General features: G+C 40.5%; 1 protein-coding gene and 1 pseudogene across 2 annotated transcripts in view; one reads left to right on the forward strand and one right to left on the reverse strand.

Annotated features, from left to right (window-relative positions):
* Positions 1–17,481, reverse strand: part of TMEM116 (transmembrane protein 116) — a 93,185-nt gene that overhangs the window by 10,753 nt on the left and 64,951 nt on the right. The window contains exon 5 of one of the 2 annotated variants that reach the window (XM_026456569.1): positions 1,997–2,101. The exons of the other annotated variant lie outside the window; for it this stretch is intronic. Coding sequence (XP_026312354.1) covers positions 1,997–2,101 — 105 coding nt within the window. The remainder of the gene's footprint in view (positions 1–1,996; positions 2,102–17,481) is intronic. 2 annotated transcript variants of the gene reach the window in all.
* Positions 6,741–6,794, forward strand: LOC111539072 (annotated as a pseudogene).

A 17,481-nucleotide genomic window follows, 5' to 3' on the forward strand; every position in this document is an offset into this window, starting at 1 on the left:
ATTATAGGTGTTTGGTATCCACATATAGCTAGTAGCTACTGAACTAGACTGTGAATTAAAATTTTTTATTATTGAAAAAAGTTGAACAGCTCTTATGTAAACTATGATATCTTGTTCAGGATACTGCTTAAGGGCCTCTTAATGTTACTTTTTCAGTTATTTCCTCAGTGCCCTTTCTCCTTACAGCAAGAGAGAGTGAGAGAAGAAATTTTAAAAGCAATCTCTGCCCCTGCCCTTCTTCAAACATGAACATCTAGAACAACAGAAAAAAGTAAGAAGAGTATCTCCTTAAGAAGTCAATCAGGGCCAAGTGTGGTGGCTCATGCCTGTAATTCCAACACTTTGGGAGGCCGAGGCAGGTGGATCACGAGGTCAGGAGATGGAGACCATCCTGGCTAACACGGTGAAACCCTGTCTCTACTAAAAATACAAAAAATGAGCCGGGCGTGGTGGTGGGTGCCTGTAGTCCCAGCTACTCGGGAGGCTGATGCAGGAGAATGGCATGAACCTGGGAGATGGAGCTTGCAGTGAGCCGAGATTGCACCACTGTACTTCAGCCTGCGCGACAGAGCAAGACTCCGTCTTAAAAAAAAAAAAAATCAATCAGATGAAGAGTTCACAGAATCATAGCATCTTGGAGGTGGAAGGGACATTAAAGATCACACAGACTAACATTTTATTTTATTTATTTTTTTTTTTAGACAGAGTTTTGTTCTCGTTGCCCAGGCTGGAGTACAATGGCACGATCTTGGCTCACTGCAAGCTCCACCTCCCAGGTTCATGCCATTCTCCTGCCTCAGCCTCCCAAGTAGCTGGGATTACAGGCATGCGCCACCATGCCCAGTTAATTTTGTATTTTTAGTAGAGATGGGGTTTCTCCATATTGGTCAGGCTGGTCTCGAACTCCCAACCCCAGGTGACCCGCCCGCTTCTGCCTCCCAGAGTGCTGGGATTACAGGTGTGAGCCACCATGCCCGGCCAACACTTCACTCTGTTTGTTTGTTTGTTTGCTCTTGTTTTATTTTTGAGATGGAGTCTCTCTCTGTCGCCCAGGCTGGAGTACAGTGTGGCGAGATCTCGGCTCACTGCAAGCTCTGCCTCCCGGGTTCCCGCCATTCTCCTGCCTCAGCCTCCCAAGTAGCTGGGACTACAGGCAACTGCCACCATGTCCGGCTAATTTTTTGTATTTTTAGTAGAGACTGGGTTTCACCATGTTGGCCAGGATGGTCTCAATCTCCTAACCTCGTGATCTGCCTGCCTCAGCCTCCCAAAGTGTTGGGATTACAGGTGTGAGTCACTGCACCCAGCCAACACTTCATTTTACAATGAAAAATTGGAGGTGCAAGAAAGGGAGATGATATGTCTAAGGTCACAACAGGAGATAAATAACAGAACTGGGTCTCCCAGGGTTGGCATGGAGTCAAGAAGAATTTCCCTTGCTGAATCAAACCAGGCAGGCATGCCAGCATTGTAAATAATATTCCTATAATCAAACCTGTGTGTGTGTGTGTGTGTGTGTGTGAGAGAGAGAGAGATAGAGAGAGAAAGGGAGAGGAGGAAGTGATGTCAAAAGAATGGAAACTCTGTGGGAACACGTTTTTCCTTCGATTAACCTCCACAAATGCACCTAGCTAGGGCTACAGGCTTACACTGTTTATCAGGGATATACGGGGATTGTTTTTACATACTATTTTTTTTTTTTTTTGAGACAGGGTCTGTCTCTGTCACCCAGGCTGGGGTACAGTTGCTCAAGTGATCCTCCTGCTGCAGCCCCCCAAGTTGCTAGGACTCCAGGCATGCGCTACAATGCCTGGCTATTTTTTTTTGGTATCTTTCGTAGAGATAGGCTTTCACCACTTTGCCCAGACTGGCCTCGAATTCCTGGGCGTAAGCAATCTGCCCCCCTCAGCCTCCCTAACTGCTGGGATTACAGGTAGAAGTCACCACACCTGGCTTAGCATACTATTATTAACTATCAGCTCTGAATAAAACTTACCAGTGGAGATGTGCTCTGTCCACTCTGGGTGTGTTTCATCCTCAGTTCTGTGTACAAATACCAGATGTAATTGATGGTGTAGAGAAATGAGGAAATGTAGAATATCTAGGTTAAAATCAAAACAATCCATCATAACTATCTCACTCTGACACTGTGAAGTTCTTTCAACATACTCCATTATTTTCTATTATGGGAATCCTACCTACTAGTCTATTAGTAATGTACCATCTAGTGTCTGTACCAGGCAAAACCATACCAAGTCTGAAATTCTTTTTTGTGTGTATGTGACACAGTTTTCACTCTTGTTACCTAGGCTGAGTGCAGTGGCACAATCTCGGCTCACTGTAACCTCTGCCTCCCAGGTTCAAGCGGTTCTCCTGCCTCAGCCTCCTGAGTAGCTGGGATTACAGGCACATGTCACTATGCCCCGCTGAATTTTATTGTATTTTTGGTAGAGATGGGGTTTCACCATGTTGGCCAGGCTGGTCTCGAACTCCTGACCTCACGTGATCCACTCGCCTTGGCTTCCCTAAGTGCTGGAATTACAGGTGTGAGCCATCGCATCTGGTCCCAAGTCTGAAATTCTAACAGGCCTACCTAAAACATGCCCTGCTTTCTTATTTTATCCTTTGGACTGTTCAGAAGAACCACAGCATTATCCACCTCTACCTGCCCAACAGTCCCACTTTTATGAAGATACCATATAATCTTTTTCTATTTTATTTTTTAATTGAAAAGGCAATAAGAATTTCTACTTCTAATAATGACAGGCTAAGCTATTTGAATCAACTTTCCATTCAAAAGAACTAAATATGATGAATAAGATATTTTTTAAAAAATCCTTAAAAGAACCTAAGAACTGAGATGATATCAAGGAACTAGTAGGATAAAATCTAAGGGGAGGAATTTCTACTTCCAGCTTTGATGAGATAACAGGAATAGAATTTACCCTCCAGCAATATATTTCATATATTTCAAAATAAAATATATGAAAACATCCAGTTTTCAAACAGAAGGCAACAAGCAGAAGAGAACAGCAATCCCTGAAAAGCAAGGTGAGTCCATCAAGTGCCCCAGGTCACCAGCTGGTAAGAGTGAGTACAGGAGGGCTAGGCATGGTAGCTCACCCTGTAATCTCAGCACTTTGTGAGGCTGAGGTGGGCGGATCACGAGGTCGAGATCGAGACCATCCTGGCCAACATGGTGAAACCCCATCTCTACTATAAATACAAAAATTAGCTGGGCGTGGTGGTGCATGCCTGTAGTCTCAGCTACTTGGGAGACCGAGGCAGGAGAATCACTTGAACCCAGGAGGCAGATATTGCACCACTGCACTCCAGCCTGGCGACAGAGCGAGACTCCATAAAGAAAAGAAAAAAGAAAAAGAAAGAAAAGAAAAAGAGTGAGTACAGGAGGGGGAATCCAAACAGACCACTGTCTTGGTGAGTTGAGAAGACAAAATTTAGAGTTCGGGAGGTCAAGGCAGCTAAAATTTGTCAAGTACAGTATCAGAGCAGGAGAAGCTATATAGTGAGACGATTCTCAGGATAGCTGCAGAGGTCACCCCAAGTCTTTGGTTAAGTATTAATCAATGTATATGGGAGAGAAAACCATGAAAACCAGAGAAAGAATCATCAGAAAGGAGTAGATGGGACAATCCCTAAAGCTCACACAGGGCCAGGAATAGTTTGTTTGCTTTCTCATCAACCAGAGTGGAAAAATACACAGGGCATAATCATAAGAATAATATTGCTTCTGTAATGGGACCAAATATTGCTTCTGTAATGGGACCAAACCCGGGAGGCGGAGCTTGCAGTGAGCTGAGATCTGGCCACTGCACTCCAGCCTGGGCGACAGAGTGAGACTCTGTCTCAAAAAATAATAACAATAATAATAAATAATAAAAAGGTAGAGGAAAGTAGAAAAATGAAAAATATACAAAAGATCCAAACTTAACTTCTAGGGATGAAAAATATAATACATGAAATGAAAAACATAGCATATTAGAAACTGGGAAAGATTAAAGCTGCCCTCACAATGCTTAAAAGCAAGCCTTCTAATTAGCGGGGCATGGTGGTGCACGCCTGTAATCCCAGCTACTCTGGAGGCTGAGGCAGGCAAATCACTTGAGCCCTGGAGGTTGCAGTGAGACAAGATTGCGCCACTGTGCTCCAGCCTGGACGACAGAGTGAGACTCCATCTAAAAAAAAAAAAAAAAAAAAAAAAGCAAACCTTAAAAAAACATGCAAGCCTTGAAAAGATCTAACAGATCTAACAGATCAAACAGATTCAGAGTTAACTTTACCCAAGCAACCCCCTCGCCCATTTAAAGGAATATATTTAAAAATCTAATGCCAAACAATGTAAAATCCACAATGTCTGGTATCTAATAAAATATAAGACATGAAAAGAAGCAGGAAAATCTGACCCATAACCAAGAGAAAAGTTCATCAATATAAGTGGCCTCAGAAACAACACAGATTATAAAAATTAGTAGAGAAATATGTTTGAGGAACTATTACAAATATACTTCTTATGCTTAAAAAGGTAGAGGGGAGTAGTGGCCGGGCGCGGTGGCTCAAGCCTGTAATCCCAGCACTTTGGGAGGCCGAGACGGGCGGATCACAAGGTCAGGAGATCGAGACCATCCTGGCTAACCCGGTGAAACCCCGTCTCTACTAAAAAATACAAAAAACTAGCCGGGCGAGGTGGTGGGCGCCTGTAGTCCCAGCTACTCAGGAGGCTGAGGCAGGAGAATGGTGTAAACCCGGGAGGCGGAGCTTGCAGTGAGCTGAGATCTGGCCACTGCACTCCAGCCTGGGCGACAGAGTGAGACTCTGTCTCAAAAAATAATAACAATAATAATAAATAATAAAAAGGTAGAGGAAAGTAGAAAAATGAAAAATATACAAAAGATCCAAACTTAACTTCTAGGGATGAAAAATATAATACATGAAATGAAAAACATAGCATATTAGAAACTGGGAAAGATTAATAAACGTGAAGATATAGAAATATAAACAATCTAAATAGGATCACACAGAGGAAAAAAAAACTTTAAAAAATGAACACTCAGTGAACTGTGGAATAATATCAAAGTTAATAATATACATCAAATTGGAATTCCAGCAGTTAAGAGGGAGGGAGAAAAAAATGTTTGAAAAAATAATGGCCAAAATGTTTCCAAATTTGTTGAAAACTAGAAACCATCATATCCAAGAAGTTTAACTAATTCAAGCACCAGAAACATAAAGAAAACACCCCAAAGTACATTGTAACCAAACTATGAAAAACCAGTAATAAACAGAAAATCCCCAAAGCAACTAGTGTAACAACACACGTTACATACACAGGAATGAAGATAAAGAGTGTCAACAGACTTATTATCAGAAAGAATGCGGTCCAGAAAATGGGAGTACTATCTTTAAAGCTCTGAAAGAAAAACAAATAAACCCTGTCAACACAGCCAAAATGCCTTTCAGAAAAAAAGGCAAAACTAAACACTTTTTCAGACAAACAAAAACTGAGATAATACAGTGAAACTGAGCACTATTACAAGAAATATTAAAGGAAGTCCTTCAGGCAGAAAACAGATGATACCAGATAGAAATTTGTTTTCTTTATTATTATTATTATTATTATTTAAGATGGGGTCTCACCATGTTGCCCAGGCTGGTCTTGAACTCCTGGGCTCAAGTGGACCTCCTGTCTCAGTCTCCTAAGGTGCTCCCATGCCCCGCTGAATTTCTCATTTGAACACTCGGGAGTAAAAGGAGAAACCCAAAAAAAAAAAAAAAAAAAAAAAAGCGGGAGGGGGGGAGAGGGTGCCTCAGTAGCAGAGTAGTAGAGCTAAAATTAATGCTAGAGGCTACTCTAGATTTACACTTAATAGGAAAGTTTCAAAGGATTGAGCTGATCCAAAAATAATTTAACTCTGAGAAAACAAACTTCTACAGTTTCTAAAGGAAGACAACAAAATCCAAACCCACAAAAAACATGATATTCACAATATCCAGGATCCAATAAAAATTACTAGACATCTATAAAGCATAAGAATGAAAAGTAGAAATAATGGGGAAATAAAAATTTCCCCATTTTAGATGGGATGAGGGGAAAGTGAGACTTCTTTTGAGTATAGCTTTCCATGTAGTTCTGACTTTTATAACAATGTTAATGATTACATACTAATATATAATATATGTTATATGCGTGTGTATATATGTGTGTGCGCATATGTATATATACATATGTAGGGATGAAATACAAACAGAAACAAATAAAACTGACCGTTAATGAATAATGTAAGTACACTGAAGGCAATGGGGAAGAAAATAAATAACCTAAGTAACTATATACCTTGTAGAAGAAAACATAGGTGAAAATCTTAGTGACATTAGGTTTCACAAAGATTTCTTAAATACTATAAAGGGTGAATTATTTTTTATAACTTTTCATAACTGAATTTCATCAGTATTAAAAACTTTTTTCTTCAAAAGAAATTGCTGACCAGGTGCAGTGGTTCACACCTACAATCCCAACACTTTAGGAGGCCAGAGAGGAAGGATCACGTGAGGCCAGGAGTTTGGGACCTGCCTGCAACATAGCAATATCATCTCTACAGAAAATAATTTTTTTTAGCCAGGCATGATGGCATGCGCCAGTAGTCCCTGCTACTCCGGAAGGCTGAAGCAGGAGAGACCAACCATTCTATGCTAAGGAAACAGATGCTTTAAGAAGCAACAGGTAGTATTACAGCTCTTTCAGAATTTGTCTAGCTGGCTTTCCAGTTTTTGCCAAAAATACAAAAAAAAAAAAAAAAAAAAAAAAAAAAAATTTAAATTTTAAAAAGAAGAAATATAAGCTGGGTACAGTGGCTCACACCTGTAATCTCAGCATTCTGGGAGGCCAAGGTGGGTGGATCACGAGGTCAGGAGTTACAGACCAGCCTGGCCAATATGACGAAACCCCCATCTCTACTAAAAATACAAAAATTAGCTGGGCGTGGTGGTGTACGCCTGTAGTCCCAGCTACTTGGGAGGCTGAGGCAGGAGAATCATTTGAACCCGGGAGGCGAAGGTTGCAGTGAGCTGAGATAGAGCCATTTGCACTCCAGCCTGGGCAACAGAGCTAGACTCCATCTCAAAAAAAAAAAAAAATTATGTAATTTCATTTAAGCCCAGTAGAGGGAACCAGGATGTCATTATATCTGATAGATTTTTTTCAACCCTCAGATACATAAGCATTCTAAATTTGACTCTTCTTGAAATTTCCAGGTTTAAAATTTTGTAACAGCCTAAGTGATATTGTTAAAAACCTCAAGAACTGTAATTAATGTTAACATTATTCAATAGCAAAGATAAATGATTAATTATTAATGTATCATCTTAACTACTTTGTATTATTTTGAAAAACTCAGGACTCATCTTTATTTTGTTAAACTCCCAGACACACAAATATTCATTGAATGGCTGCCTTGTGTAAAGAAGAATCTATGATAGGGAAGACAAATGAGAACCTTCTGCTTAATCTCATACAGATAGTCCCTAACTTTATGATTGTAAAACTTACAATTTTTCAACTTCATTATGGTATAAAAGAGATATGCATTCAGTAGAAACTGTACTTCTTTATGTACCCATACACCCATTCTGTTTTTCATTTTCAGTATAGTATTCAATAAATTATGTGAGATACTCAACACTTTATTATAAAATAGGCTTTGTGTTTTGCCCAACTGTAGGCTAATGCAAGTGTTCTGAGCATGTTTAAGTTAGGCTAAGCAAAGCTACGATATTTTAATTCCACAATCTGTTTCTGTAAATTTTCAACCATCTCCTAAACTGAAGCTTCATGTTTAGAACAATGTTTTCCTCTAGTATAACTTGATTCTTTACTCCTCGATTTTCTTGATTTGTGACAATTTCACATGATTTTACTTTTTCTAAACTCCATACATTCCCCTTGCCAAGACCAGCTCAGTCTTGGAGACCAAGACCCTAACTCAGCCGTGCTAGAGGAATTAAAGACACACACACAGAAATATAGAGTGTGGAGTGGGATCAGGGGCTGACAGCCTTGAGAGCTGAGAGCCCTGAACAGAGCTTGACCGACATAGTTATTGACAGTGAGCCAGTGATAAGCATTATTTCTATAGATTATAGATTAACTAAAAGTATTCCTTAAGGGAAACAAAGGGATGGGCTGAAACAAAGGGATGGGCTCTGGCTAGTTATCCGCAGCAGGAACATGTCCTTAAGGCACAGATCGCTCAGGATACTGTTTGTGGTTTAGGAACGCCTTTAAGCTGGTTTTCCACTCTGGGTGGGCCAGGTGTTCGTTGCACTCATTCAGGTAAACCCACAACTTTCAGGGTGGGCGTTCATGGCCATCACGAACATGTCACAGTGCTGCAGAGATTTTGTTTATGGCCAGTTTATGGTCAGATGTGGGGGTCTGTTCCCTGCTTAAAATACTACTTCTCTTGTTTACTTTTCCTATAAAACTGCGTACACGCTCATAATCTTGAACACATACTCTTCCAGTATCTGATTAAAAACCATTTAAGCCGGCCGGGCGCGGTGGCTCAAGCCTGTAATCCCAGCACTTTGGGAGGCCGAGACGGGCGGATCACAAGGTCAGGAGATCGAGACCATCCTGGCTAACACGGTGAAACCCCGTCTCTACTAAAAAATACAAAAAAACTAGCCGGGCGAGGTGGTGGGCGCCTGTAGTCCCAGCTACTCGGGAGGCTGAGGCCGGAGAATGGCGTAAACCCGGGAGGCTGAGCTTGCAGTGAGCTGAGATCCGGCCACTGCACTCCAGCCCCGGCGACAGAGCCAGACTCCGTCTCACAGGGAAAAAAAAAAAAAAAAAAACCATTTAAGCCTAGTGTTCCATTACTGGAAAGCTAAGCATGTAGCAGTTATATCCTATTGCTCAAGATCATCCCCAAGGTTTGATTTTTTCACACATCTGCGATTCAAAAAAGCTGTAACCTCCGGCATAAATAAGTTAAAGTCAAGTACCTTTTCATCAGATTTGACTCCCAGGTCATCTAAATGAACTTTCCATAAAAAAAAAAAAAAATCACATTGCAGGTTTTTCTTTACATTCTTGATAACTGGCCTAAAAATTCAAAGATTTTACATTTAATCAAAATAATTTCCTGTGTTTCATATTGTTACATCGGGTTTTTAATTAAAGTGTTAAAAAATTTAGATCCACATAACTTTCTGTACTTGCTTTTAAAGACTTTTTAAATACTTTTTTTTTTCTTGCTTTTAACGACTTTTGATGGTCACTTTGGTTAAATAAATGACTATGATTTCATAGTGACATGTGCTCCTGTTTTGAGCAACTGTTTTAAACCTTTTAACATCTTTGACACGCTTCCCCAGAATCAGACTCTAAATTAAGTCGTTTTTGACTTCAAACTAACTTTGGGAGATTCCATTTGGCCTCAGAACTTCTCAAAAGTTTATAAAAGAGAAATATTAAACAAAATCAGGCTTACTTGAGATGTCAAATTATATGGAAAACATTGTCAAATGGTAAGTGATGTTAGGTCTACTTTCAGTTACTTTTATGGGTATGTTATTGATACAAATGCTCCAAAATTGTACAAAACTCTTAAAATCTAATATGCCACTGAGAGGTGACAATGTGCTACCAGCTCTCACTCTCAGCGCTTCCTCGGTCTAGGTGTCCACTCTGGCGGCGCTTGAGGAACCCTTCAGCCCACCACTGCACTCAGGGAGCCCCTCCCTGGGCTGGCCGAGGCCGGAGCCGGCTCCCTTAGCTTGCGGGAAGGTGTGGAGGGAGAGGCGCTGGCGGGAACTAGGGCTGCCACAGCCTCACAGGCCAGCAGGAGTTCCCGCCGGGGCAGAAGCGCGCTAGGTGGCCCCGCACTGGGAGCGACTGGCAGGCGCCGCAGGTCCAAGGCAGTGAGGGGCTTAGCACACGCGCCAGCAGCTGCAGAGGTTGTGCCAGGTTCCCCTGCACTGCTGGCCCGCATGCACCTCTCTCGAATTCTCCCCCAGCCTTGAATTCTCCCCCAGCCTTAGCCGCCTCACCGCAGCGCAGGGCTTGGGACCTACAGCCCGCCATGTCTGAGCATCCCCTGCATGGTGAGCTCTGGTATGGCGCTACCCCCTGCTGCGTGGCACCCGGTCCCATCGAACGCCCAAGGGCTGAGGAGTGCAGGGGCAGCTCCGCCTGCAGCCCTAGTGCGGGATCCACTAGGTGAAGCCAGCTGGGCTCCTGAGTCTAGCTGGGACTTGGAGAACATTTATGTCTAGCTCAGGGTTTGTAAATACACCAATCAGCGCTCTGTGTCTCCTCAGGGTTTTAAATACACTAATCAGTACTCTGTGTCTAGCTCAAGGTTTGTAAATAGGCCAATTGGTACTCTACATCTAGCTAACCTAGTGCGGACTTCCAGAACTTTTCTGTCTAGCACTCTGTGTCTAACTCAGGGATTATAAACACACCAATCAGCACCCTGTCAAAACAGTCCAATCAGCTCTCTGTAAAATTGACCAATCAGCAGGATGTGGGTGGAGCCAGATAAGGGAATAAAAGCAGGCTGCCTGGGCTGCCTAGTTGCAACCTGTTCTGGTCTCCATGGAAGCTTTGTTCTTTTGCTCTTTACAGTAAGTATTGCTGCTGTTCACTCTTTGGGTCCATGCCACCTTTATGAGCTGTAACACTCACTGCGAAGGTCTGCAGCTTCACTCCTGAGGCCAGCAAGACCATGAACCCACCCACCGGGAGGAACGAACAACTCCAGACACGCTGCCTTTAAGAGCTGTTAACACTCACCGCAAAGGTCTGCTGCTTCACTCCTGAAGTCAACAAGACCACGAACCCACCAGAAGAAACTGTGGACACATCTGAACATCTGAAGAACAGACTCTGGACACACCATCTTTAAGAACTGTAACACTCACCGCAAGGGTCCGCCGCTTCATTCTTGAAGTCAGTGAGACCAAGAATCCACCAATTACGGACACATTGTCAGTCATAATTCTGATCACTATGTTATACCACAGAAATAACCACATTTCATTGTGAATGTCTGGTTATGGTGAACTTTCACCAGATTTTACATAGTTATTCAAAGGTTATGTCATCCTCAGTTATTGTTTTGATTCTTCTCTAAAGGTATCTGCAGTCAGATTCATGAAAAAGACTAACAAGTACTCTTAAATACAAATTTCTAATAACTTCCAATATTAATGGACTAAATACAAATTTTCCAAAACTCCAATACAAAAATAAATCTGCAAAACTGCTAATCAAGATAAAACCAACAAATTAGTTACATGAGATTAAATAACATAAAAGTAATATTTTTATGACTTTTATTTAAAAGTTTATTTGGAGTTAAAGTATTTGGCTGGCTAAAATAAATATATTTTTAAAAACATTGTTGGTTTTTGTTTCCTGTTGGGACTCAGGATAAAAAGACAAAGAAAATACACTGTTGGTTCTTTACTTAAATGTTTTGCTCTCCAAATTTTAAAAACGGGTCGGGCCAAAGATCACTCATCTGATTTGGAAGATTCAGCCTAGCAGATACAAGAAAAAAACCAACCCTTTCTCAGAGGTTATTTTGCATATAAGCACTGAGTTCAGCTAGAAGCCTTGAAACTTACATTCCTCCCTGCTCAGCCACCTTCGTGCTCCTGTTGAGGGAGGGCTAGCGTGTCCATCCAGGGAAGAAACAGTTCAAGTCTTCTGATAAATGTAGGAGTTCAGAGTATGAGTGAGATGAGATAGACTTACAGATAGAATCTGAATAGGTTAGGGGGAAGAGGGTTGGGCATTCTAAACAAAGGGCTGGAATAAAAAAAGGGGCAGAGACAGGAATAAGGATGTCTAGTTCCCCACAGGAACTCAGTGCTTCATACAGTGCCAATCAATAGTAGGTACTCAGTAAATATGCTGATCAATAGTAGGTAGTCAGTAAATATTTCATTGGATGGCTAAAAGATATTCAGGCCACCTGCATACCTAGAGCATCTCTAACTTGGTACAGAAAACAAGTGGCAGTGTCTTGGGGAATATCCAAAGCACCAAAACAAAAATGGCAACAATTTTACCAGATTTACTAGTAAGTAAACTAAAACTTTAAAAAATTTAAAGCAAATATACTCGTGCATATATTTATTCTAATTTTATACATCATATGTGATTATATGGGGGGCTTTGTAAATTGCAAAGTTCCAATCAATTCTTTTTTTAAAATGGCTGGGCATGGTAACTCACACCATAATCCCAATACTTTGGTAGGCCTAGCCAAGAGGATCACTTGAGGTTAGGAGTTTGAGACCAGCCTGGACAACATAGCAAAACCTCATCTCTACAAAAAATAAAATAAAATTAGCTGGGCATGGTGGTGCACACCTGTAGTCCCAGCTACTCAGAGCTACTCAGGAGGCTGAGGTGGGGGCGTTGCTTGAGCCTAGGAGTTAGAGGCTGCAGCGAACTATGATTGCATCACTGTGCTCCAACCTGGGCAATACGGCAAGGCCCTCTCCCCCGATCCCCACCTCAAAAAAAGAAAGAAAACAAAAGCAAAACCAAAATATTTTTCTCTTAAGCTATCTACAGTTTACACTGATTTGATAAAATATGCTTTTATAAACAAAAGTAAAATCATTTACTTTTTCTCCCTACTTGATACCTTCAAAATTAAAAAAACTACTTATAAGTATTCTTATAACAATATAGTTGATTCCATAAGTTCAATAAAAATCTATTTTTATAATGGAATACAATTTAAAACATTGCTTATATATATTAGCAAGGTTTTTGCCTAGAATGTCATATTTAAATTGTTTATAGATACTATGGACAAAGTCTAAAGTCTGCCTTAATTTGGCTTCCTAGACTTAAGAAGTTTTTAAATCTGAAATTACAACGTGGTCAGTTGCTATTCCTGCTGCACTTATATAAATGATGAGGTAATATTTGATTAAACTTATTTTACAAACAATTTAGTCTTATTCTATTATCTTTGGTAAAAATCGCAATTACGGTAAAGAAAAACTTTTGTTTCTAAAAAATCTGTAATTCACCTGTTATTAGACTGTAGCCCTGAGGATTGTTTTCAAGTTTTTATTATGTACCTACAGAGTGAACTAGATCCTAAAATCTTCTAGGTTCCTCCAATCCAACCTTCTTCCATAAAATTACTAAAACCAGGAACTGCTCTGTTCCTAAAACCCTGTAAACCAAAACCAAATAGACCGGGCATGATGGCTCATGCCTGTAATCCCAGCACTTTGGGAGGCCGAGGTGGGCGGATCACCTGAGGTCAGGAGATTAAGACCATCCTGGCTAACATGGTGAAAACTCGTCAGGTAAACAGAAATCTTAGTTCAACAACCCTCTCAGATGCTTTCGGAGAAAGCATGGAATTTGTTCTCGATCCAAAAATTCTGGAGGACAATCATATATATCCAAATTAATCCTCTCAGTGCAGAGCTAGTCATCTAATGGAATAAAAAAATCTCAGGAGGTTTGACCATGGATCAGATTCCATCTTTCAGAGGCAGATGCTGTAGAGCAGACAAAGCCTTCTGATCCAAATGTTATCCTGCCATTGCAATATCTTTTTACTGGTTGGCTGAGTTCACAAAAGAAATAGTACTTAGAGAACACCACATCTCAGCCTGTTAATCAAAAACTGAAATTACAGTCATGCACTACATAACAACATTTCAGTCAACAGCAGACCACGTATAAGACAGTGGCCACATAAGATTATAATACTGTATTTTTTACCATACATTTTCTATGTTTAGATACACAAATGCTTACCATTGTGTTACAATGGCCTATAGTATTCAATACAGTAACATGTTGTTTAGGTTTGTAGCCTAGGAGCTGTAGGCTATACCACACAGCTTAGGTGTGTAGTAGGCTATCTCATCTAGGTTTGTGTAAATGCACTCTATAATGTTCACACAATGATGAAATTGCCTAATGATGCATTTTCAGAATGTATCGCTGTTGTTAAATGATGCATGACTGTATTTTTGATGGCTTAGTTGTCAAATTCACTTTGCTTCTCAGGTAAGTTCCAGAATTAAAAACTAGCTCTGGGCAAATGATTGATTTCTTCTGTTCCAGTTCAATGAAGTGGCATAAGGGTGCTCCAGCTGTACTGATACAGTTTGCTCTGATCAGCTATGAGTTTCCTATAAAACTCTTTTCATTATCTGAATCAAGCAGGAACTCAGTAACTGCAGCCACATACTAAGGTTATAATATAAGAAGTGAACAAACCTGGTCTTAATTTGTATCCCATGTCTACCCCAGCAGAGGATGGAAAGCTCAAAACAAAAATATTCATGTGTCCCGAAGATTTAGCATCCTAAACCTGGAAAGCACATTAAAAAGCCATTTAGTGTAATAATTTCCCAATGCCAGTTCAGAAATTAATGCTGATCCTTGACATTGGTCTAAGAACTAACAAACAGAAAGGAATAGCATCAACATAAAAAAAAAAAAAAGGACGCCCACTCACAGATCCCATCCAAAGGTCACCAACATCAAAGACCAAAGGTAGATAAATCCACAAAGATGGGGAGAAACCAGCGCAAAAAGGCTGGAAATTCCAAAAACCAAAACACCTCTTCTCCTCCAAAGGATCACAACTTGCCGGCAAGGGAAAAAAACTGGACGGAGAATGAATTTGATGAACTGACAGAAGTAGGCTTCAGAGGTGGGTAATACCAAACTCCTCCGAGCTAAAGGAGCATGTTCTAACCCAATGCAAGAAAGCTAAGAACCTTGAAAAAAGGTTAGACAAATTGCTGACCAGAATAACCAGTTTATAAAAGAACATAAATGACCTGATGGAGCTGAAAAACACAGCACGAGAACTTCGTGAAACATACACAAGTATCAATAGCTGAATCAATCAAGTGGAAGAAAGGATATCAGAGATTGAAGATCAACTTAATGAAATAAAGTGAGAAGACAAGATTAGAGAAAAAAGAATGAAAAGGAATGAACAAGGCCTCCAAGAAATATGGGACTATGTGAAAAGACCAAATCTATGTTTGACTGGTGTACCTGAAAGTGATAGGGAGAATGGAACCAAGTTGGAAAACACACTTCAGGATATTATCCAGGAGAACTTCCCCAACCTAGCAAGACAGGCCAACATTCAAATTCAGGAAATACAGAGACCAACACAAAGATACTCCTCGAGAAGAGCAACCCCAAGACACAAAATCGTCAGATTTGCCAAGGTTGAAATGAAAGAAAAAATGTTAAGGGCAGCCAGAGAGAAAGGTTGGGTTACTCACAAAGGAAAGCCCAACAGACTAACAGCGGATCTCTCTGCAGAAACCCTACAAGTCAGAAGAGAGTGAGGGCCAATATTCAATATTCTTAAAAGAAAAGAATTTTCAACCCAGAATTTCATATCCAGCCAAATTAAGCTTCATAAACAAAGGAGAAATAAAATCATTTACAGACAAGCAAACGCTGAGAGATTTTGTCACCACCAGGCCTGACTTACAAGAGCTCCTGAAGGAAGCACTTAACATGGAAAGGAACAACTGGTACCAGCCACTGCAAAAACATACCAAATTGTAAAGACCATCAACACTACGAAGACACTGTATCAACTAATAGGTAAAATAACCAGCTAGGATAATAATGACAGCATCAAATTCACACATAACAATATTAACCTTAAATGTAAATGGGCTAAATGCCCCAATTAAAAGGCACAGACTGGCAAACTGGATAAACAGTCAAGACCCATTGTTGTACTGTATCCAGGAGACCCATCTCACATGCAAAGACATACCTAGGCTCAAAATAAAGGGATGGAGGAATATTTACCAAGCAAATGCAAGGCCAAAAACAAAAAAGGCAGGGGTTGCAATCCTAGTCTCTGATAAAACAGACTTTAAACCAAACCAATAAGATCAAAAGAGATAAAGAAGGGCATTACATAATGGCAAAGGGATCAATGTAACAAGAAGAGCTAACTATCCTAAATATATACGCACCCAATACAGGAGGACCTAGACTCATAAAACAAGTTCTTAGAGACCTACAAAGAGACTTAGACTGCCACACAATAACAGTGTGAGACTTTAACACCCCAATGTCAATATTAGATCAATGAGACAGAAAGTTAACAAGGATATCCAGGAATTGAACTCAACTCTGCACCAAGCAGACCTAATAGACATCTACAGAACTCTCCGCCCCAAAACAACAGAATATACATTCTTCTCTGGACCACATCGCACTTATTCTAAAATTGACCATATAATTGGAAGTAAAACGCTCCTCTGCAAATGCAAAAGAATGGAAATCATAACAAATAATCTCTCAGACCACAGTGCAATCAAATTAGAACTCAGGATTAAGAAACTCACTCAGAACCAGCCGGGTACAGTGGCTCACGGCTGTAATCCCAGCACTTCGGGAGGCTGAGGCAGGCGGATCACAAGGTCAGGAGATCGAGACCACCCTGGCTAACGTGGTGAAACCCCGTCTCTACTAAAAATACAAAAAAAATTAGCTGGGGGTGGTGGCAGGCGCCTGTAGTCCCAGCTACTAGGAAGGCTGAGGCAGAAGAATGGCATGAACCCGGGAGGCAGAGCTTGCAGTGAGGCGAGATTGTGTCACTGCACTCCAGCCTGGGTGACAGAGGGAGACTCTGTCTCAAAAAAAAAAAAAAAGAAAAAGAAAAAGGAAAAAAAAAACTCACTCAAAACCGTACATGGAAACTGAACAACCTGCTCCTGAATCCTGAATGACTACCGGGTAAATAACAAAATTAAGGCAGAAATACATAAGTTCTTTGAAACCAATGAGAACAAAGATACAATGTGCCAGAATCTCTGGGACACAGCTAAAGCAGTGTTTAGAGGGAAATTTAAAGCACTAAATGTCCACAGGAGAAAGCAGGAAAGATTTAAATCGACACCCTAACATCACAATGAAAAGAACTAGAGAAGCAAGAGCAAACACATTCAAAAGCTAGCGGAAGACAAGAAATAACTAAGATCAGAGCAGAACTGAAGGAAATAGAGACATGAAAAACCCTTCAAAAAATAAATGAATCCAAGACCTGGTTTTTTGAAAAGACTAACAAAATAAATAGACTGCCAGCCAGACTAACAAAGAAGAAAAGAGAGAAGAATCAAATAGACACAAAAAATGATAAAGGGGATATCACCACTGATCCCACAGAAATACAAACTACCATCAGAGAATATTATAAACACCTCTATGCAAATAAACTAGAAAATCTAGAAGAAATGGATAAATTCTTGGACACATACACCCTTCCAAGAAGGAAGAAGTTGAATCCCTGAATAGACCAATAAGAAATTCTGAAATTGAGACAGTAATTAATAGCCTACCAACCAAAAAAAGTACAGGACCAGAGAGATTCACAGACAAATTCTACCAGAGATACAAAGAGGGACTGGTACCATTTCTTC

Source organism: Piliocolobus tephrosceles, chromosome 10, assembly GCF_002776525.5.
Source record: "Piliocolobus tephrosceles isolate RC106 chromosome 10, ASM277652v3, whole genome shotgun sequence".
NCBI classification, from domain to species: domain Eukaryota; kingdom Metazoa; phylum Chordata; class Mammalia; order Primates; family Cercopithecidae; genus Piliocolobus; species Piliocolobus tephrosceles.